The sequence below is a fragment of the Electrophorus electricus genome, chromosome 10 (assembly GCF_013358815.1).
Source record: "Electrophorus electricus isolate fEleEle1 chromosome 10, fEleEle1.pri, whole genome shotgun sequence".
Taxonomy (NCBI): Eukaryota; Metazoa; Chordata; class Actinopteri; order Gymnotiformes; family Gymnotidae; genus Electrophorus; species Electrophorus electricus.
This window is the reverse complement of record NC_049544.1, coordinates 5,993,463-6,015,563: the sequence shown is the minus strand read 5'-3', so window position 1 is coordinate 6,015,563 and position 22,101 is coordinate 5,993,463. Positions and strand designations below refer to the sequence as shown.

Here is a 22,101-nt window from a genome sequence, read left to right as displayed (position 1 = left end):
CTTGTTTTTTTCACGTCGCTAGTTAAGAATCCCAAACCGCTCCAAGGCTGTTTTAATCGGCACAATAAACATTAACTACTTTAACACATGGAACATATAAATACGAATTAGTTTTATTTCACTATCTTGTTTAACCAGAAAACGTAATTTTCTCAAGCAAATACTTTCTTTCGAAAAGCTAAAACATACATTAAAAACAACCCCTCACAACTAATATAAAAATACTGTACATAGCTGGGACTCGCCCGTTCCTAGTCATTGCGCACGCACAGGCGAATGTAGGCTGGCCTTGTTTAGTGGCATGTGAGTGACGCACCTTGCAGTACCAGTTATTTTGTCCTTTGAAAAGTTTCTCAAGTTTGGTACAAGCAGGTGTCAGTCTCATTCAGTTTGCTGGTGATTAATTGGTCCTTTTTTTCAATTTTGTTAACTCTATGTTGATTTACAGTTTTTACAAAACAAAATTACATAGCCTTCATGTGCCATTAAGTCAAACTTTTTTTTTTTTTATCTGGCTATTTAGAAGCAACGCAAACCCCATGTGTTTGTCGTGCTCCCATAGTTTAACCGTTAGTTTAGCTGGTGTGCTTAGAGTATATCCAAGTCTGTCTGCCATCAAGCTTATGTCAGTCCTGCTCCTCATCAGTAGCCGACTGCTGTTCAATGGCCTCGTCTTCTGAGCTGGCCTGACGAGCTGATGTATGGAAGAGACGCATCAGGTCCCGAAACCTCTTGGAAACCTATACAAAATGGCAAGAGACTTATAACTGCACTGAACATTTCTCTGGGTTCATGGCCACTTTTGTGAAGCATCCTTATGGCCTTATTTTGGCACTGAATAAGTGAGGAGAGCCATTTCTAATGCTGGACCAGAATTTATGAAAATGTACGAAATATTGTAATTGTGGAGTGATGTCCAGAAAGGTGGAAGGTACCTCACTGGCAGTTTTGTTGCCCAGCTGTGCTGACACATCCTGAAAGGTGTCCTGATTGGCCCCTTGCTGTTGACACGCAGTTAGAATGACTCGATCTGCCTCTCTGGTGGGTAGATTCATGGGATTCATTAAATGATCAAGAGTGGTTGGTTTAGTGTCAAAGACCAGGGTGGCACCAGGTTTTACTTAGAACGTAACACTGACCTGGTCCAGAGGACGACCCTCTCTCCGCTGGGCGTGAGGGAGATGTTCTTGGCACACACGTGTGTGTCAGAGGAGGGGCTCTGGCGGATCTGCTGTGCTGCCTCCCTCCCTCCAGACTGAGGAAGAGGAGAGAAGTCTGTGCCCTCAGCTACCAGCCCCACTTTGTCACCACTTGGGGAGGAAGAGTGATCCCTCTCGCCTTCCTCCTCATCCTCTTCATCATCCTTTTCCTCGGGATTTAAGGCGTCTCCTTCATTGCTCTCCCATGTTGGCCTCTCGGCCTCTGATGGTGGAAAAATTTGGAACCACTTCAGACTCATAAAAAAATGTTCTCTACATTACATATGTTGTCTTCTCGCGACTAAATGGCACGAGGCGTAAAATAATGAAATGGAAAGGTTGAGTGTAGTGGATTCTGCAGCCTAAGTGAACACAGAAGATCTTGTACCATGATGGGGACTGCTGGCTCTGCTGCCCGTCTCATCTTTAACTCCTGTCTCCTTCTCTTCCCCTCCATCCTCCCCTCCTCTTTCGCTCTCTTCCCTCTCCTCTCCTCTCTCAGGCAGAGGCTCTGACATTGTGAACGTGGAATCACCACTCTTTGGTGCCTTGGTGCCGTCAGTGCCCTAAAGAGCAAGCACACACACAGACACACACAGACACACACACTTTAGGCATGTCCAAACCTGTGGAGGTTTTCTCATCGTACACCTCAAGCTTTATACCATCACGGCATTTGCCTCAATGTGACCACTAAACGTCCTCAGATACGTTTTGGCGAATAATAAATATGCAGTACGGTTATTTCAATTATCACCTGCTTGTTTAAGTAGATTCAAAAATGTAAAAAAAAATTCAGGCTTGTAGAATGTAACAGACCTTGTTGCCATGGCAATGGGGACAGCCTTTCCTCCTGTGACGGCGATGCTTAGCATCATTACTGCAGTCATGGCAGGGGCAGAGACAGTCCTTCTCTGGCCAACCACAATCCTGCTGACAACACCACAAATGTCACATCCTCGGTCTCCACATAAGAAAATGGGATAAGCGAGTGAGGGCACGAGCGAGGGCCCAAAGGGAAATGAACGCAACTGAATGTGCACTTCTGATAAGTGGATAAGTAAAGAGCACATGAATAATTGAGAGTCTCCTCATGTCCCCACTAGCTTGCTCACCTTGTAGTTCCTGTGCGTGTTCAACTCCTTCCTTCTCCTGCTCCTGCCCGTTATCTGGGCAATCTTCTGCGTCTCCTCCTCCTCCTCCAGATCAGGGAGTGCGACTTCTTCAAAGCCAGCGCTGACCCCTCCAGCACTCGCCAAGTTCATGCCTCCATCTCCTCCCTCCGGCCCACCCCCACCATCCTCAGGCCACAATGCCTCCTCAAACTGCCCCGGTCGTGCCAGCGGCGGGCGCATCTCATCAAAAAACAGCGAGAACTCTCCCTGCAGGTGTGTGTGACCTTTGAGCAAGGTGGCCATCTGCGCTTTAAGCTGACACACACCAACAGAGAACAGGATTTAGAATACAGTTGCTCTAGAAAAACAGTAACATACTCTTAAAAAACATACAAACAAACAAATACAGACAGACAGACATAGAAAACAAACTGAAAGCAGAGCGTACGAACGCGCCTTACCTCCTCCACACCTGTGGGGGTGAGGGCAGATCCAGCCTGCAGTGCTCTCACAATCTTCTGGTAGTGCGAGGGGTTCTCCCCAAAACTGATCTCGAGCTGTCTCAGGAACCGCCTGCTACGCTCAAATGCCTGCTGTTCCTCAAACTGAAGACAAAGAAGCAAGGGGGGGGGGGGGGTTTAGTTACATTTCTGGTATAGCACTTTAATACACAGTATTAGTACTTAGTTCAGTTATGCATGCAGTAAGTACAAAAGCAAAACAGAAAAGAACACGACTCGGTCGCAATAAATACTGAGCGAAACGAGGGACGGCAGTGGCGTACCAGTCCACACTCCAGAGCCTGCTCTGGGAGGAGGAAGGCAGCAAAGTCCCTCAACAACTCGGGCCAGTCTTTGAGAAGAGGTCTAAGCTGAGAGAAGAGCTCCACAGCACTGCGGTTCTCCCCGCCCTGCTCAAACTCATAGAGCAGACTCAGGAACTCCTCCATCTTACCTGGAGCGTCCAGCATGGCCTCCCGCACCTGAAAGCCAAAGCGACAGAAACGCTCCCAACAACTTGAAACTGATTTTAGTAATCTGTTGATTGCTGGCCGGCACCTGAATTTAATGTTTGTTTTACAGTTTTTTAAAAGCAGTTCCACTGACCCTGTTGAGGTAGGCCTGGGCAAAGGCAATGTCCTTGCTCTCCCTCAATGGATCGTTATCCAGGATGTGGTCATCATAGAGGAGGAGGAGCTTAGAGGCATCTTTGCTACCCCGATCCTGCCGGCGGCTTCGTCTCAGACTACGTGGGGGAGGGCGACCACGACCTGCCAAAGGCAACGAACGAAATCAGTCGATTCATTTTCTAATAAACTAGAATGAGAAAGTAGAACGAGAGAGAATGAGCTAGCTAAGGATCTCTTTGTAACTGGGGTATTAGCCATTCTTTCTGGCCAAAGGAAGTTAGCTCAGTGTTTGTTATGTAGTATATGAAATAAGAAAAAAGAAGTTAACCCTACCTCTTCCTCGTCCTGTTCCTTTCCCGCTCGTCTGTGGAGGGTCATCCTCTGGTGGTGCCTCTCCTTCAGGCAGTTTTCCTCCCTCTCCTTCCGTAGGCTCCAGTTCCTCACCCTTCATTGCCCCATCCTCCTCATCCTCAGAGTTGTCTTCCTGGGAGTTCTGAGAGATTGGGGAGGTCGGGGAGGTCGGGGAAGTGGGCGAGTTTGGAGAGTTCTCCTCCTCTGAATCTCCTTCACCACATAACCGCCGCTCTGATGCCAACCACGTCAGCTTCTCCATTGTCTCCTGTAGTTGTCAACAGATACAAGACCCATAGTTTGTCATATATTCCATAAAACTCTTCCTAAGATATAAAGCCACAAAGCAAGAGACAGCATTAACAACATCCCACATGTAATTCCTCCCCTCACAATCCAGTCACCAGCAGCCTTCCTACACTCCTGGTGATGGACGGCACACGGCAGAGCTTGGATACTTATTTCTCTTAAAAGTTTTAATGATGTGTGTTGTTTTTATATTTAAACTACTAAGCATAAAGAAAAGGCAGAGACGAAAGTTAACAATGCAGCACAAACCTGCAGTTCAGGCACTGAAAGGACAGATTCCTCTGATGCCGATGACATCACTTCCTCTTCATCTTCATCCTGCGTGAGCTCATCAAAGTCTTCCTCTTCCTCCTCACGCTCTCCATCTCCATCCTTCTCTTCATCGTTTTTATCCCGGCCCTCATTCCCCTGCCTCCGCCCGGGACCGTCTCTCTCTCCGCCCCCTTCTCCATCCTCCCTCCTATACGCTCCATTTCCCTCCCTCTCGCCACCTCCTCCATTCTCTCCATTCTGGTGCCCCCCTCCCCCCTCCCTGTCCTCCCTGTCCTCCCCGTTTCCTTCGGTCTGCCCCTCCCCCCCAGCAGTGGGTTCCTGGCTCTTGGCCCCCGAAGCAAGAGTGAGCAGCCCAGGCAGCTCCCGCCCTTCACCCCTGCTGCTAGTCTGCCCTGCCCTCACCCCAGCAGAAGTTCCGCCACTGCCAGTCTTCTCTTCGTCTTTCCCGGCCAGGCGGCGGCTCTCCTCCCACCCTCCCCTCTGTTCTGCAGGTGCAAGGTTCTCCATGCTGTCCTCCAGCACGCTGTCCAAGGCTTCTGTGCTGTCTGTTAGGCTGCTGCTCAGGCTGGAGCTGGAACTACGTGAGGACTCCGACAGCATGAGGAGAGGGCTGGCAAAAAGTGCGCCCGCCATTTCCTCCCCAGCCATCTCTGCTCCTGACTCCACCTCCTCTATACAGACTTCACCACCCAAGCCGTGCAGGTTTAGTTGAGCAGTTACTCTGCTAACTGCACCCTCTGAAGACAGTCCAACACCACGGCTCGACAAAGCTCCTTCTCTCATATTTGACATGTTTGACCTGTGAAAAGTCTCAGGTTTGGTTAGTGCAGTTTGATGTTGAGGTGCTCCACTTGTGGCCCCGACTTGCTGTAGCAGAGGCTGCTCTGGAATCAAGCTGTTTTGGGGCACCAGGAGTTGGGGTGTGCCTCCCGGTAAAGCTGCCTGAACTAGCACACAGTGGGAATCATCTGCTGGCGAATCTATAAGAGATGAAGGGGTTTGAGGGTTCATGGCACATTGTGCAGATCCAGTACTGCTGTTTCCAGGCAATAGTGACCTTGAGTTGACATTCACAATGCTTAGGCCATTACTCAGAGTGTTCAGTGAGGGAGTAGTTTGGTAATTTGCCACTGGCAAATTACATACAAGTTCAGTCCTCATCTCACCCTGCCAGGAGTGTTCCTTCTGTTTTACGGTTGGTGTGGCAAGGATTGATTTCAGTTTGACAGTAGCTTGGAGTGGAGGAGAGGGAGTATGTGAGAAAAACACAGGACTAGATTTCAATTTAAATTCAGTCTCTTCTGGTTCCTTAGGAACATCATGGCTTGAGATTCCAACATTGTTGCCCAGCAACAGTGGTCTGGCCAAGGTTCCTAGGTGAGGGAGACTGCTGATTGGTTGAGTGATTGAGAGTTGAGGGGGAGGAGCGGTGGAGGCTTTGACCAATCCATGTGGAGGTACACCAGTGGCGTCCAGAAAGGGGGAAGCAGGCTGGATGATGACCACAGATGAAGCAGCATTTGAGATATTTTTGGCAAAGCTTGCAGCTGTGACCTGGTCCATGGCTGGTCCAGTGTTAGCCAGGTTCACATTAACTGTAGGCCCAGGGATGAGGGGTATGAGCTGGGAGAGCTGAGGGGCTGGATTCAAGGGCAAAGGCTGAATGGGAAGCAGCTTTTTAGGCATGACTGGTTTCTTAGACACCCCTGCTTTCTTCTGTGGAGCTTGCATTACACATGTGGTAACTAGCCCATCACTGGGAACAGCTGGAGCTGGGGGTACCTGCACTACATCCGGAGGCAAGCTCACAGGAGGCTGTGCAGGATTAACACTCCCTAACTGCGGAACAACATATTGGAAGTTGATGGGACCAACACTGCTTAATGGCACTGTTCCATGGGCAGGTGTGGCATCAACCTGGGTCAGCAGGATTACTCTTTGAGAGGAGAGAGGTGCCTGTACTTTGGGCAATACATTAACTATACCTGTAGGGCCTGGAGAGGCTTTAGCCAATGGGGTAAGAACAGGACAGGAGAAACCACGAAGAGGGCGCGGTTTAGGAGGCTGGACAGAATTCTGACGTCTGGATGAAGGATGTAGTAGTAGGGTGAGACCTTTAGGAAGGGATGGTGGGTACTGTGTTTTCTCTGGGAAAATGAAGGTGGGTGAAGTAGGTGATGTCCTTGTATCATATGGTGGTCGCACTTCTGATTGGTTCTCAAACACTGCTTTATGGATGTGCGGCAAACTTTTCTGTTGAGGTCAAGAGATATTCCATTAATTTTCAGTAAGGTTCTTTTGGTGGTAAGCCATTACAAAGAGGGGGGTATAATGCCTGCTTTAATCGAGTACTAATGTAAAAAATAAATAAATAATCTGGGAAATATATATAAGAAAAAAAATAAATACTTTTTTTTTTTTTAAATTAAAAGGACATTACCCGTAGCCAGTTGGGCATGATGTTCTTCTCTCTCTCCACTGGGGGGCGCTCTTCTCCGGGTAAAACTTGACAGCAAGCCACTGGTAGAGCTGGAACAACCCGGTGTTGGCAGTAAAACTGAAGAAAAGAACACAATTACAGAACAAAAAAACAAAAAACAAAAAAAAAATATATATATATATTCCTTTACAAACTCTCTGCTGGCAAATTTGTGATGTAGCCATCACAGAATTAGGTACCAAACAGGTACACAGAAATAGTTTACAGATGAGGCACCTTGATGACATTGTCGGCAGCCCTGCTCGAACACATGTCCTTCACACGAACCCGCAGCTGTTCACGCTTCTTGGGCTGGAGGAGATGCTGACTCATTAAATGGTAGGGGAACTCTGTTTCACTGAAGTGTTTCAGACCCAGAACAATCAGACTAGAAAGAGAAATAGACCATAGAAAAATACAAAAGTAGGACAGGAAGGGGGAAAAAAAAAAAAAAAAAGATTTAGTGCGCCAACGCCACCCGCACCGTTTCTATGATTTAGTGCGTCAACGCCACCCACACCGTTTCTATGATTTAGTGCGTCAACGCCACCCGCACCGTTTCTATGATTTAGTGCGTCAACGCCACCCACACCGTTTCTATGATTTAGTGCGTCAACGCCACCCGCACCGTTTCTATGATTTAGTGCGCCAACGCCACCCGCACCGTTTCTATGATTTAGTGCGTCAACGCCACCCGCACCGTTTCTATGATTTAGTGCGTCAACGCCACCCGCACCGTTACACATAACGGCACCCCCTCATCCTTCATCTCTGAGGAGCGCCTGTCGGGCTATTCGACAGACTATTCAGGAATTCCCCATTTCCCTGTGAAGTGAAAGGTAACAGATTACCCATCCTCGCCCTTTGTGTAGAAGTGCTTGCTGCGGGGGGGTTGCAGGGCTGGGTCCAGGCTGCAGTGAGGCAGTAGCTCTGGGTAGAGGAACACAGAACGTGTGGCGAACAGCCAGGCCAGGTGAGCTGGCAGCAGCGGGTAGGGATGCACTGCACACACGGAGAACACACGTAACGGCTATGTTGCCGTGCAAGCCTTCTTAAGCATTTAGCATTGGCAAAAAAAAAAAAAGAAAAAAAAAAAAGTGATGAAAGCACCACATATTAATTAAAAATGTATAGACATTTCAATGTTCAATTGAGTGGCATTTTTGTGGCACTAAAAAGATATGCACCAAACTTTGCTGGAATTAGTGTAATAAATAAATAAAAGGTGCTATGAACAGAATGAAATGATGCATCAGCTGTTGCTAGGCTACGCTGGATGGTGGTATAAGACACCAGTGCACCCAAGGCCAAGAACAGCCTTGGGTAGGATTCAAGTAGAAACAAAAGCTCAAACAAGGTGAATAACATCGTGTATGTGAGGTGTCTCACCAGGGTGTGATCGTTTGGCTGAAGGGGTGGGTGGAGGAGGCATTTGCTCCAGCTCCTCAAGAAGGTCCAGAGATGCCTGCAGGTTATACACTCTGAACACACTCCTGAACTCAGATACAACCCCCACCCTGAGCTGCTCTGCTCGCTCTGCAAACAACTTCAGCTCCACCTGAAACACAGCCCAGAACAGCCATGCAGAATCTCACCAACGCACTGAACTACATGACTATTTAAGACATGGTAATGGTTAAAAAAAAAAAAGAACTAAAATATGTAAATATTATGCAGAGAGAAGCAAGCTGTAAAAATGCAGGCACAGTAATGTTATATGAACAGTAGATAACTGAACTACCTAAAGCAGTGACATGCCTGTTATGTTTGACAGTGGAAACTACAGCAGACAAAAATCTAATGTGCCCTATTTGGGCATCTCAGAGAGAAATGAAAGTTCTCTCCTCAGATTAGTCAAGATGGTCTACCCCAAGCTCTCCCTTAAACTGCCCTTTTGCACTGATGTAAGACCAGTTCACTTTAACCATGGGTGTAAGTGGAGAAAGTATTTGTTTGATATTCACCAGGAAAAGCTTGGTGGTGCTGGCCTGGCTATGCAGTGCTTCCACAGGGCTACACAGCATGTTCACCTGCGTCAGCAGCTGTATGTGCTGGAACGAACGAACAAATGAAGACACATCTCCAGGTAAGCGTCTACACAATCAAACAGTTATTGTTTGGCCAATCCCTCCTCTGCACCTGTTGGATTTGCTGCTGAAGCCGCCGTTTCTGGCTAGTCGACAGCACCAGGGAGCAGGGGGATGGGAGAATCACCACAGTGGGCCCCAGGGTGATGGGGCTCATCCGGCTCTGGGGCTCACGCCGCTGCTGGAGGGCGTCGAGCTGCTCACGGACGGTCCGCCTGCATGCGGTCAGCATGTGGGCCAGAGGCTCCTCAAATCTGCACACCGCACACACATAGAACATACACATACAAGGGGCTTAATCGTAATTTGGATCTGAATGTTTAAAGACTTATTTTTGTTGTGGTCTTTCTGCACTTCTAAATACATGTGACCATAAGGCCATTATGAGCTGCAGAACATCACCTGTAGGGGGTCTGCTCTCCTACAGTAGAGGGGAACTGTTCCAAATCTACTGAACTGTTCCAAACTGATAAGGCACACACAAATAACAATGACATGCAAATGCTTAGAAAGAAATGGCAGAACACAGTACATCTACCGCATTTTTCATCCAGAATATATAAATGAACTTCACCGATCTAATGCCTCTGTATATAAACTGAGAGAATGTAACACTGGAACATGTACAGCCAAAACATGCGAAGACTGACTTTACAAACTAAACTGAAAATGAACAAAAACACTGCTAGACTGTCAGGTCTGTTTCATTCTAGCACAAATGTGCATTGCAAACAGGAAAACTCCTTGCCATGAAGTCCCCTTTTTCCACCTCTATAGAACATGGAACACACACCCGCACGCATACACACACACCCACTGGCCATTAAGTATGATGGGCAACGAAGCCCGCTCAGCCTAATCGTGCCAAGAGGCAATTATAGCAGAGGTAAATGGGCACTGAGACCAGTGCGCTCACCTCCACACACACACACGGCTGGAAAAAAGTCAGCACAGACGTCAGTGTGGCTCATTAACATTTTGAGTTTCACATCTGATGAATGTTCCCAGAGTTACGTGATGTGCCTTTACGCACATACACACCATTACTGGGCACAATGTACACAGCCCCACTGAAGGCAAACAGCCTCCCAAAGGTTATCACCTGGCCTTATCATGAGCAGTGTAAGGGCACTAAGAGCATCATTAAAAATATGATGAGCATCACGAGTGTCACATCAGGCCTTGGAGAAAGGACCCAAATGATTAAAGTAAGACAAGCATCTGCTATTTTTCTCACTGAAGTGCTATAAAAAAAACTGAACAAAATTAGTTAAACCTTAATGAAAAGTCAATTAATTATTCAATCAGTTCTGATTCAGTTATTTACATACATGTGTGAGGGCACTGAGTGGAGGGGTGCTCACAAAGTGGTGAAAAGGATGGAAGGAGGGAACTGTGTGTGTGTGTGCGCGTGCGTGCCAAGCATACAGCTGCCATCTAATCCAGTAAATGAGGTCTATTCCTGTTTGCTGAACCAGATATGTGCTTACACATACACACACATTTTAGCAGGTAACAGAATTAACATACATAACAGTCTTAAATTTAGCACAAATCCATTCACGCCTTTTTTGCATGAGAGAGAGAGAGAGAGAGAGAGAGAGAGAGAGAGAGAGAGATTTCCAGGCACACAGCTGTTGTGTTCCAGTAAATGATTCTTGTTCCTCTCTACTGTGTCACACCTGGATCCTGCATGTCTCACACTCCCCTTTCAACAGGAGGTATAATTAACATCCTCACACACACACACACACACACACACACACACGTCTGTATGCTCTCAGAAGAAGGTACACACAGTCAGGTATGTACGTGCACGTAGTCTCTGTAGCTCTGAGGTGTTCACACTGTACTCTTGCTCTGCTGCAAGACAGGTGGACACCGTGAGCACATCTCTTTGCCTCCCTACCCAAACAAGACACAGCACCCTTCGGCAGTTCTGTCCCAAAGGGAGGACTCTCATATATATATATATATATATATATATATATATATATATATATATATATATATATATATATATATATATATATATATATATATATATAAATAAAAATATAAATATAAATAATACACACACATACTCATATACACACACACTTTTCTAAAGAGTATAATGTTTTAACACCATAAACCTTGTTATTGTATAGGATGAGGGCAAAGCTATGCAAGCATAATAGTTGCTAGTTATATAATGGAGAGCACAGAGGCATTCATCAGCACAAGATCAAGGTCCATCACACCAGACAAGATCAAAGATGCAGACTATGCCTCTGAGTTCAGTGTCTAGTAGCAGGATGCAAGAGCACACACCGAGAGACACAACCAAGTGGCAGGGATCACATACAGAAGCATATGCGAGGTGTATGAGCTGGACAGAATGTGGCAGAAAACATGTTGCTTTGTACTCTGTTAGCTACCGTATAGTTGGAAAAATACTAGACAACACAAAGTGGCCGGATGGTGTACTTTAACAGAATACGTGCCCTGAAGCACACACTCGGACCCAGCAGCAGATGCTAGACAGAGCACTGTGTCAACACACAGAGAGAGAGAGAGAGAGAGAGAGAGAGAAAGAGAGAGAGAGCGCAAAACAGAAAAATAAGTGAAAAAGGAGGAGAGACAGGGCGGGCGAGGCGTGCTGTACCGAATGGCCTGGGGGACGTTGAATTTTGCAATGTTCTGTGATGCTGCCTCTTCATCCCGCTCCTCCTCTTCCTCGTGACCCTCTTCATCATGCTCGTTCATGCCCAATTCATCCTGGAACTGGGAAGGACATAAAAGGTGGCAGGGAGCACAAAAGAGTCATTACATAATAAAAGTCCCAGGTTTAAAAGAGTTTATTGCACGTTTATTGCTCTACTTTAAATGCTCTCACCGTCTCAAACAGTTCCTCCATAAGCTCATTAACTTCCTTCTCTGAATGGGGGAGAGAGAATTTAAATTGATTTATTTTTTATATAAATAAAATATGGGAACCAAATATATGGTTGTTATCTAAATAAAGTCATTCTAAGTTAGAGAGCCATTGAAGTTTTGTGTCTTTAAAAGGTAACTAATGTGAAACTGAAGAAACCAGATCTACATGACAAACACCTGGCAGCATATTTTGCATTAACACCCAAGTAAGAGTGAAGGCCCATCTGAACTCACTAGTGATGCGAACTGCTCGATCGTTGCGGTAGTCCTCCAAATCTGGCTCATCTAGATCCTCCAGGAAGTTATATTCAGGATCGTCATCGTCGTCACCCTCCTCTTGAAAAAAAAAAAGAAAGACAGAAAGAGGAGCATTACAACAGTATGCCCATTAACAGAAGCACAATAAGACACTGCTGATGGGAGTTGTGCTCTGTCCTAGTCAGCTATTTTAAGGTGACCATAACCTGTAGAACTGCGGTAGAAAAAGCGGGAAAGAGAACGTAATAAGAACTGTGTACCAGGAGAAGAAATGGCACAACCACACATGGAGTGGTGATTGACAAAAAGACAAATAGGGTAAAGGTCAGAGGAGTGAAAACAGGACAGAGCAAACAGAGATTGAGCCATCAAGCACCAGGATGTACAAAACAATACACATTAAACTAGAGAAAGCCATTAAGATGTAGAGAGGCTTTCTGTCCCATCAGTGATTAGCCCATGCGGACATTCTTTTAGCACTTCCTCAACCCCATGAAGCTTAAGAATGGGCATACAAAATAATCAGTAAAAAAATGTATTTCTACTTAATAAAAATAAACTACATAAAAACGAAGCCGACTCCCTCGCTCAGTTTTGCATGACCTCTGACCTTCATTGTCCAGCTGCGAGGTCATGAGGCCCTGGAGCCACTGACTCCATTCTCTGTCCTCCAGGGCTGAGATGCAGTCATACATGTCCGGGGTGATGTCAGGCGCACGCAGCTTGGCCTCCAGCTGGTCCAGCGGCACGTCCCTCAGTGGACGCTTGGACCGCGTGCGGCATGCCACCAGGCTCTCCTCTGCATTCTCACTGCTGCTCAGAGTCTGGAGTTGAGGGACAGAGAGTGAGAGACAAGGAGAGGGGAAGACACATGAGGAGTTGAGGAGCTGTTCAAAATCCAAACAAAAGCATAACTAAAATGCCCATTTTAGCTATTCATGCTCTATAGAAGCATGTAAACAAAACTACAGGCAAGCTTGATTAGAAAGATAAACTGCATGGGGCAGATGATATAGGAATAAGAACAAACAGCTCCAAATTAGGAAGGGTTTTTCTGTATTCTAGTACAGCAACTGTAATAATGATTAATCCAAGCTTTTGTACCTGGCTTAACAATGTATTGAATTTAAATTACTGTTTACTTAACTACAAATGCACACATGCAAATAACTGTTGTAAGACTGTGATGACACCGTTTTACATAAAGGTGATCCAACATTGCCACCAATATGTCCAGTCAATATTTCTAAAATGGTTTATTGTTTTTTGCAATTTCTTCTCTGATGATAATGTCATTAACACGCTGAATGACAACCATTTCACTGCGAGTTATACTATGTATGACTATGCATGTGACAAATAAACCAAACTTGAAACTTGAAGAAGGCCATGTACTGACAGGCACTTGTATTTGCTCTGAAAGACTAATAAATAAATCATTATAAAATCAGCAATTATACCAATGCTGTCCACATAGGGCAGAGATAATAAGAACCCTTGTGGACAAGCCCCTCAGGCGGTACATGTAAAACATGCTGTACCTGGTAAGGCTCCATGCACAGGGGACTGAGCTCCAACTCCTCATCCACTGCATGCAGCTTCTCCATGAAGGAGTCGAGGGCTCTCTGGGGCCGGGAGGAGCCACAGGTCTGGGAGGGAGGGGCAGGGGGACCCATAGGCACTGCTTCTACTCTCAGATGTCTCGATGTCCTGGACTTGGGGGTGAGAAAAAAGGCGGTATTTATATGCATCATAAGGCTTCAAAATACTTCCTCAGAGCAACACAGAGGACTTAAGAAAAACAGCCCTCTATGAGATGAAGGTTCCTAATATGAAGACATAAAATGAAAAAGTTCAAAAGCTGACCCCCAAACATTGTGTAAGCACAAAACCAAAGTTCCGACTCCTTATTGTGAAGGACGTTGCGGGGGTTGTAGCACTGAGTGTACCAGCTGAGTAACGCTGTTCCTGTCTTCCTCACACTCCGACAGATCCACGGGTGTGCGAGAGTGACCTCGTCTACTGATGCGTGGTGAAGATGCTGTGCTGTCCAAATCACTCTCCAGAATAGTCTGTGTGTTACAAACACACAGTGAATTGAACTCATGCACCTACAAAGTACCATTAGTATGTTTGCACCACAGATTCTTTAGTAAAGTGGCATGTCATGAGTGGATGGAAGTGCTACCTCCTCTGCAGTCTCATCCTCTTCATCCTCATCAGGGTGATACTCTTCATCAGAGGAGTCTTCTTCATCTTCAAGGGGAATGTCTAAAAACTGTGGGGGCTACAGGAAAAGCAAGATAGAAAGCAAGACAGAAGGCAAGAGAGAGAAAGAAGCTTAGGCTTCTCTCATAAAATGTAAATTGCAACAACTTAATCTACCTTAATCTACCTTAATTTCTTTTGATTTCTTGATAGGAGAGATGTTCCAGGTAGGAATTCCCTGAAAGATACATCAAAGCCACAAAGGGACAGCAAATGAAACACAAACTGAACATGTAGACAAAACACACAACTGCTTGAGAATAAAGAGACACCAAACTCACCACCCCTCTCTCTACAACCTCTTTAAGCTTTGAACGCGTCATCTTGGGCTCCTGTATTGAAAGTATAATTACATAAATCTATATCACACAAATTCAAATGAAGGGCAGCTTCACTTACACCTTCCATATAAACAGTGAAATGACACATACAAACATAGGCATGTCCTGAGTGTCCTTAATGGCTGCTTTCATCATGGCCACTACATGTTCATTGGTGATAACTTCCTGTATGTAAACAAAACACAAAAGAAAAACCACAGGTGGTTACAACCCCAGTGAACATTTCAAAAATGCTTATTCAAACAGACAATCATCAGGATGTAAAGCCAATCAGAACTATTCATCTAAAGCTTGGTAGACTGGAGGTCAGCGGCACCTACATGAATGATCTTGCGTACGTCAACTGAGGTCAGGTTGTGTTGTCTGGACTTGATAGTCAAGTCTCGGTCCAGTTTTGTGAACTCCTCCTCCTCGCTGTCGTCCTCCGGAGCAGAGTCCCCACCAGGCCTCTCACTATCTGCCATCGGACAGTCGTCATTGTCGTTTGCTACGACTGCTTTCTTCGGCTTCCCTCCACTCCTCCTCCTCACGCGCTCCTGCTCCTCACCTCTCTCTTCATCTTTCAGAGAGCATATTGCCAAGGTCAAGAAAGGGACCGAACACCACAGATGCAAACAGGGCAGATGACGAAAGTAAACTTTTGCGTGCCTCCATGTATCCTAAATCATGAAGATCACTGCCTGACTGTCTCACCACACTTACACAAGTTAATTTAATTACTCTCTCTATAGTTTGCAATGAGGCAAATCATAATATAAAATACAGAGACTGTGAAAGGTAAATCTTACCCAGTGTGATGACCAGTCCCAGTTCTGTGTCCTCCTCTGACTGAAAGGGGGATGACATAGCACTGCTGGAAGACTGCACCTCACCATTCACCCCATCAGCAAAACCTATAAACAAACTCACCAGTCACTGTATAGTGGAAGACCCCCACACAACTTAAGGTTAGATAAACTACAGAATGTAAGACGAACGCAGCCGTCTGCTCACAGCAGTCAACAGAAGTTGAGGAAAAATTAAACTTTGACAAGTGTGCCAGTGACAAACATTAACTGAAAAGTCCAAGATCTCATCTTGCTGTGGGCATAGTCATAAACTACAACAGGCTACTATATTTGATCAATCTTGATCATTTATTTCTTTAAATGAAGCAAATGAATGCTATGGCCAAGTTTTCAAAATTGAACTGATACACACAACTTCAGGGTTTCTGACCATATGTGGAGGTCCTGCACTGAGAGGTGAAATCAAGAAACCGAGCCTCACCAAGCTTATACATTAATCACATCCATCACCTTCTTCATGCCGTACCTGGTTTGTCACAGTGATTCTTAAATCTAGAATGCTTTCTAGGAGATAATGAATTCTGAGACTTGTTTTTAGTGGGAGTGGAGATCCTTTTAGATGGACTGAGTGTCAGTCTGCAGGTGCCAAGGTATCCAGAGACAGCATCCCTCTTGAGAACTTTTGCATGTTCAGGTCGAGGCTCTGGGGAGCTGGACTTGCGTTTTCGGCCCGTTTTCATGTCGTCTCAGGGACTAATGTAAAGCAGACAAGTACAAACTGTGGTACTTCATTCATTAATCCAACATTGTAGTGACTTCACCTGGAACATCTAACCTAATGAACCGCAATTATACTCTTACAAAACATTGTTAGGAGACTGTTAATAAAAATTAACTCTCAGTACACATACTTATGTGAACACTTTTACCAAAAAAGCATTTTACTATCCAGTTAGCATAGCTCGCCTAACGTTAGCGTTAATTGTCTGTCAAAAGAAAATGGACTGTATTGTACCTTAGGCTGGCTGCTACCAGCTAGCTAGCTAGCTACGTCTCACTGGGCTCCACGGATATTGGAACGAGATAACTATGATGGCTAGTGACATAGTTATATTGGACAAACATCAATACAGCTATTTGTCCTCGCTAACACATAGCATACATTGCTAGCTAGCTAACGCTAGCTACTTAGAGTTAGCAAACAAGCTAACCCCGTACCTCAGTTAAGGTATCTAGCTAACGTGCAAAGGCTAATCTAGCTATTTAGAATCTAATACAAAGCAACGGGGTACTCTGTCCTAAAGAGTCAAATATGGGTTTATTTCTCAATTCTAATAAATTGCTTACCCTTAAGCAAATATGTGTAGCCATCAGTAGCCAGCTAGTTTATGAACTTAGCCAGCTGGTCCACAACAAACTGACGTTTCGCGGGTGCGACAATCATTTCCTTACCCAAACAGTAGCGCCCCCTACAGGCTAACTACTCCTAAATCCTTGTAGGTTGCCTATAAACTAACTACTCCTAAGTCTTTGTAGGTTGCCTATAAACTAACTACTCCTAAGTCTTTGTAGGTTGCCTATAAACTAACTACTCCTAAGTCTTTGCAGGCTGCCTGTATCAGCATCGTCTGAAATTTGCTAAGAAAACTGTTGATATACAATAGAGGTTAACGATACAAAATATTAACTGTGTGGTACACATAGTCCTTTCTGTACCATGATATGATACATTTTCGATACAGAAGTAGAAAGTAAATGTCAACCTAAATTTTGCTTTTATTGTTTTGTGTTGGGTTATCTAGTAATTGCAAAAAAGGCAACTGTGCTAAGTGAGGTGAAAACACAAGTAATTTTCTTAGAAACCATAAAATAAACATAATATAAAATGTGCAAGATCTAAGTGTGATGAAGAGATTATATTACATTAGTGGCAAATGTCTTATCATGGCTCATAAATGTAAACAAAATATTTCTTAGATTTTAGGGCTACATTTTAGGGCTATATCTTAAGAATAAACTGTAATAACAATAAATTGTTCCAATAAACTGTTAGACTTCCTCTTATTCATAGTGATTAACCTGCTCTGTATTTCGGCTCTGCTAGGCCAGGCTATATTTACATGTTTTTCCTAAGGAAGATCAGGTGTCTACAGATTGGCTGGCAGTGAAAAACAATCTCCTGCTAAAAACTGAGGTCCCAATAATAGCTAGTTGATAGCTATTAACTCGTGCTTTCTCTTTACTCTGGTAACTAACACATTTGAGTGCTGTCTTTGTGAATGAGTTAGCATGTTGGAGGTATTAGCATCGCACATCAATTTTAATGTCACATATTGTTACAGCACAAAACCTATTTGATTCACAGTGCATATGGTATCACAAACAATGTATAAACACAAGTAGTAATATGGATAGTGATATGTGTGATACCCCTAATATACACTTACCCAGCAGTTATCAGCTATCATCATGATTGCTAAAACAGCTGAGAACAAGGTACGACACTGAACACCAATAAGGTGTTTTGATCAAAGTGATCTGTCTAATGAAATGGCTGATGACAAAACCTGCATTTAGGAAACCAAATGGACCACTTTCTTTAATCAGATATAGTGGAGCTGTGGGCTACAGATGAAAACGATTGCAGCCACGTAAAGTCCAATAAAGGTCAAAAGGTTATCTTGAAATTGATCACTCTGAGAGCCTTGCAAACACGTTTATGTCTAGACTGTTAGTAAGCTATATGGTCAGTGTAGCCATATAATCTTTTTTTTTTTATATCTAACGTTTTATTATTTATACATTGGCCTATTATTGAAACAAACATCCAGGGGACTCCTAAATCACTGTGTTGAAGTTAACAGCCTATTCCCCCGTTTGACGTGTACAGTAGGTAAATTCCAAATCCTGTTGCATCATGTCAATACAGTGTGGGTGATGACAGCGTTTTCCTTTGGCTGGACAGTGGGGTGGAGCCTCGTGTCCTGCGTCATTAGCAAAGGTATATTTTTGCTATATCGGTGATGTGACGTTGCCTTTTCACTTGGCAGATGTTAAGAGGACGACAGTACTTCTGTCCAGTAGTTCGAGTAAGCGCTCAAATGAGTAAATTGCCTACATTTAGAAAGCAAAAAATAAAAGAAATAACCAGCATAGAGGACAACATAAGACAATATCACTTGGAAAAACAATAAGCCAAGTTGATCTGGAGGACGTCTGTGTAGGGAAAAAAAACCCCACCCCGATATGACCGGGTTGACAACTGGCAGAAATCCAGGTTTGGAGAACTCATCAACTTCTAGGCGAGACAAGACATTCCAGTCAGATTATCGGGACATTGAACCAATGGCAACGAGACATGTTACACTTCGTGACATGGTAGTGACTCCTGCCAGCGTACCCCGATTTACTATTCCGCCTCTGTGCCTTTGGACGCGCCCTCGACATTACAACCTGCACAGCCGGCGGCACACCATGCCATGTTCATTGCTTTCATCTCTCCCGGACCAAGAATTCAGCCGCCGCTACCCACTCTCAGAACTTCATCTTATGGACGAGCTACACATTTGGGCTTTATGTGACCCGACTACAAGAGCCGCAATGTCTCTGCTACATCTAACAAAGGTGACCACTCCTTACGGCTTTGTCACCCTGGGAGAAAGCCCTTCCGTCCGCAGAAGGGAGTCATTATTTTTCGAGGGCCATATCCCACAGTTTTGTCACAGCGGGAACGACCAGCAGGTTTGCTTGCCGAAATCCAATAGTCAGTCGTACTCAGTTACACACACCGAAAGCACCGAGCACGCTGCAAGACCCGCTCTTCGCTCTCCGTCCGCTGACGCGGTAGCGCTCCGCTCCACAGCTTGTGAAACAGAAAATCACGTTCCCACTTCTTGTAACTGTTCAGGATCATACAAATCTCCACACGCTTCCATTGGTTCAAAGAAAGAAAGACTTAAATATTTACTCAAAAAGCGCTTTGCAGCCGTAAGAGCCTTTTCTCTCTCAGTGACGCCCCCCAAAGAGCTCGTGTCCTTTTGTGCATAGAACATTACAAGGAGATGCTCCATCAAGAAAAAGAAGTAAACTTACCCCCCAAAGTGAGCGGTGGGCACCTTTTATTTTGAGGGTTTAAATGTAATGGAAAAAAAACCCCGCGATGCTCCTTTGTGGTACAATAATTTATTAAAGTTATATTTATAATGTTTTCTGTTTGTGTCTTATATTGTGTTGTTTTTTGTAACATTATGATCAAAAAATGTAAAAGTGCACTATATAATAATCCCCCTGGTATCTGTTGTCGCAAATGGTAGCCTACTTCTTCTTGAGGAGGGGTGGGTATAGACATCGAGCCTCTGGGAGAGGCCATCAGAAGCTTTTTCAATATTTTTGGTGTATCTGTTAGATCTAGACATCATAAATGTATGTGCAATTCACAAGAATAATTTAATTGTTAAATCTATTTTGTGCGCATGGACTCTGATGAAGTGGGGAAGGAGAGCAGAAACTGTCTATACTCACAGCTATTAAAGGAAATCGAGATTTAGTACCATGTCTCATAGATGATTGTTTTTCTTAACGGAAAAGCCCATGCATGTAACTCTGAAGAACTTCACAAGGGCCAGTCTACCAGCTACTTATTGTTTTAGATACAAGTAAGAAGTTTGATACCAAAAGTACTGGTTTAATATCCAAATTTTTCCCATTAAAATATAATGTCTAAAGCCTCTGGATTCCAGATGTAGTATTCAAAGTTGTTATACAGCACTTATAAAATCTAAAATGAAACCCTTCATACAAGGAAAGCTGATCTTAACTTAATTTGTCTATAGACAAAGATACCAAAACAAAATCTGGTATACTGCAATAGGCAAACATATATCTGTAGTAGAACAAAATAAATAAATAAATAAATTACTCCATACACTGCAAATTAACCCAAATATGCCTGATTAGTGTTGAAAGAGTGTAAAGAGGAGGAACAACAGACATGTACCTGTATTTTCATTTTGGAAATAGATATTCAGTCCTCCAATTTAATTTGGACATTCCATTCAAAACTATTGGAGGTCCTTATTACAGAAAATTACTTAGATTTTTTTTTTTACCTGATATGCCATTCTGTGTGTGTTTGGGGGGGTTTAAGGTGATACTGAAGAACTGTCCAATGGAATACACACACAAAATATGAAGTTTCCAGGTGAGTAACTACAGTGTACTGTAGAAAGATGTAGAATATTTAAAATTGTAATAAAGTATGCAGAGTTTCCAGAGAAACAGAACACTTCAGACAGAGGTCCTTCATTATCTGTGCAAGCACATAAAGTGTTCCATTTCTCTGGAAACTCTGTATACTTTATTACAACTTTGAATCTTTCTCTAAAATAAATGAATAAATGTACAGTGGTGTGAAAGTGTTTGCCCCCTTCCTGATATTTTTTTGCATGTTTGTAAAATGTTTCTGATCAAACAAATTTAAAATTAGACAAACAAGTAAACAAAATGCAGTTTTTAAAGTGAAGGCTTTTAAGGGGAAAAAAAGAAAAAAGAAATCCAAACCTACATGGCCCTGTGTGGAAAAAGTGATTGTGCCCCCCCAACCTAATAACTGGTTGAGCCACCCTTAGAAGCAACTGCAATAACTAGGAATGAGTCTTTTGGCCCACTCATCTTTGCACAATTGTCGCAATTCCACCACATTGGAGGATTTTCAAGCATGAACCGCCTTTTTTAAAAAAAGGTCATGCCATAGCATCTCAATCGGATTCAGGTCAGGACTTTGACTAGGCCACTCCAAAGCCTTAATTTTGTTTTTCTTAAGCCATTCAGAGGTGGACTTGCTGGTGTTTTGGATCATTGCCCTGCTGCAGAACCCAAGTGCGCTTCAGCTCACAAACAGATGGCCGGACATTCTCCTTGAGGATTTTTTGGTAGACAGCAAAATTCATGGTTCCATTTAACACAGCAAGTCTTCCAGGTCCTGAAGCAGAAAAACATCCCTGGACCATCACGCTACCACTACCATATTTTACTGTTGGTATGCTGTTACTTTTATGCCAGATGTAATGGGACATACCTTCCAAAAAGTCTCTTCAGTCCACAGAGTATTTTCCCAAATGTCTTGGGGATTATCAAAATGTTTTCTGGCAAAACAAACAAGCCTTTAATGTTCTTTTTTGCTCAGCAGTGTTTTTTGTCTTGGAACTCTGCCATGCAGGCCATTTTTGCCCAGTCTCTTTCTTATGGTGGAGTCATGAACACTGACCTTAACTGAGGCAAGTGAGGCCTGCAGTTCTTTGGATGTTGTTGTGGGGTCTGTGTGACCTCTTGGATGAATCACGCTCTTGGGGTAGTTTTGGTCGGCCGGCCACTCCTGGGAAGGTTCACCACTGTTCCATGGTTTGGCCATTTATGGATAATGGCTCTCACTATGGTTTGCTGGAGTTCCAAAGCTTTACAAATGGCTTTATAACCTTTTCCAGACAGATGGATCTCATTTGTTCCTGAATTTCTTTGGACCGCAGCATACTATCTAGCTTTTGAGGATCTTCTGGTCTACTTCACGTTGTCAGGCAGGTCCTATTT

At 44.1% G+C, this 22,101-nt stretch overlaps 1 protein-coding gene across 1 annotated transcript; it reads right to left on the bottom strand.

The window, feature by feature from the left end:
• Positions 1-97: 97 nt before the first annotated feature.
• Positions 98-16,944, bottom strand: gon4l (gon-4-like (C. elegans)). The gene is made up of 31 exons (XM_026999999.2): positions 16,864-16,944; positions 16,043-16,269; positions 15,517-15,621; positions 15,049-15,287; positions 14,819-14,893; positions 14,669-14,719; positions 14,515-14,565; positions 14,308-14,406; positions 14,069-14,191; positions 13,661-13,834; positions 12,730-12,943; positions 12,096-12,197; positions 11,821-11,861; positions 11,590-11,708; positions 8,995-9,196; positions 8,820-8,906; positions 8,245-8,413; positions 7,707-7,857; positions 7,093-7,243; positions 6,817-6,933; positions 4,353-6,629; positions 3,777-4,062; positions 3,421-3,584; positions 3,099-3,296; positions 2,776-2,919; positions 2,315-2,629; positions 2,019-2,132; positions 1,588-1,765; positions 1,140-1,422; positions 936-1,038; positions 98-740 (listed from the first exon to the last, which is right to left on the bottom strand). The coding sequence occupies exons 2-31, from the start codon at positions 16,254-16,256 to the stop codon at positions 627-629; spliced, it is 6,660 nt and encodes a 2,219-aa protein (XP_026855800.2). The 5' UTR covers positions 16,257-16,269; positions 16,864-16,944; the 3' UTR covers positions 98-626.
• Between the last annotated feature and the right edge of the window lie 5,157 nt (positions 16,945-22,101).

Excerpts from the sequence above, each read along its gene's own strand:
- gon4l (XM_026999999.2), bottom strand. The coding sequence starts at position 16,256 with ATGAAAACGGGCCGAAAACGCAAGTCCAGCTCCCCAGAGCCTCGACCT. Across the intron at positions 14,894-15,048 it reads ACGTACGCAAGATCATTCAT|GAAGTTATCACCAATGAACA; the intron begins GTAGGTGCCGCT and ends GTTTACATACAG. Across the intron at positions 8,414-8,819 it reads GCACCACCAAGCTTTTCCTG|GTGGAGCTGAAGTTGTTTGC; the intron begins GTGAATATCAAA and ends GCTGTGTTTCAG.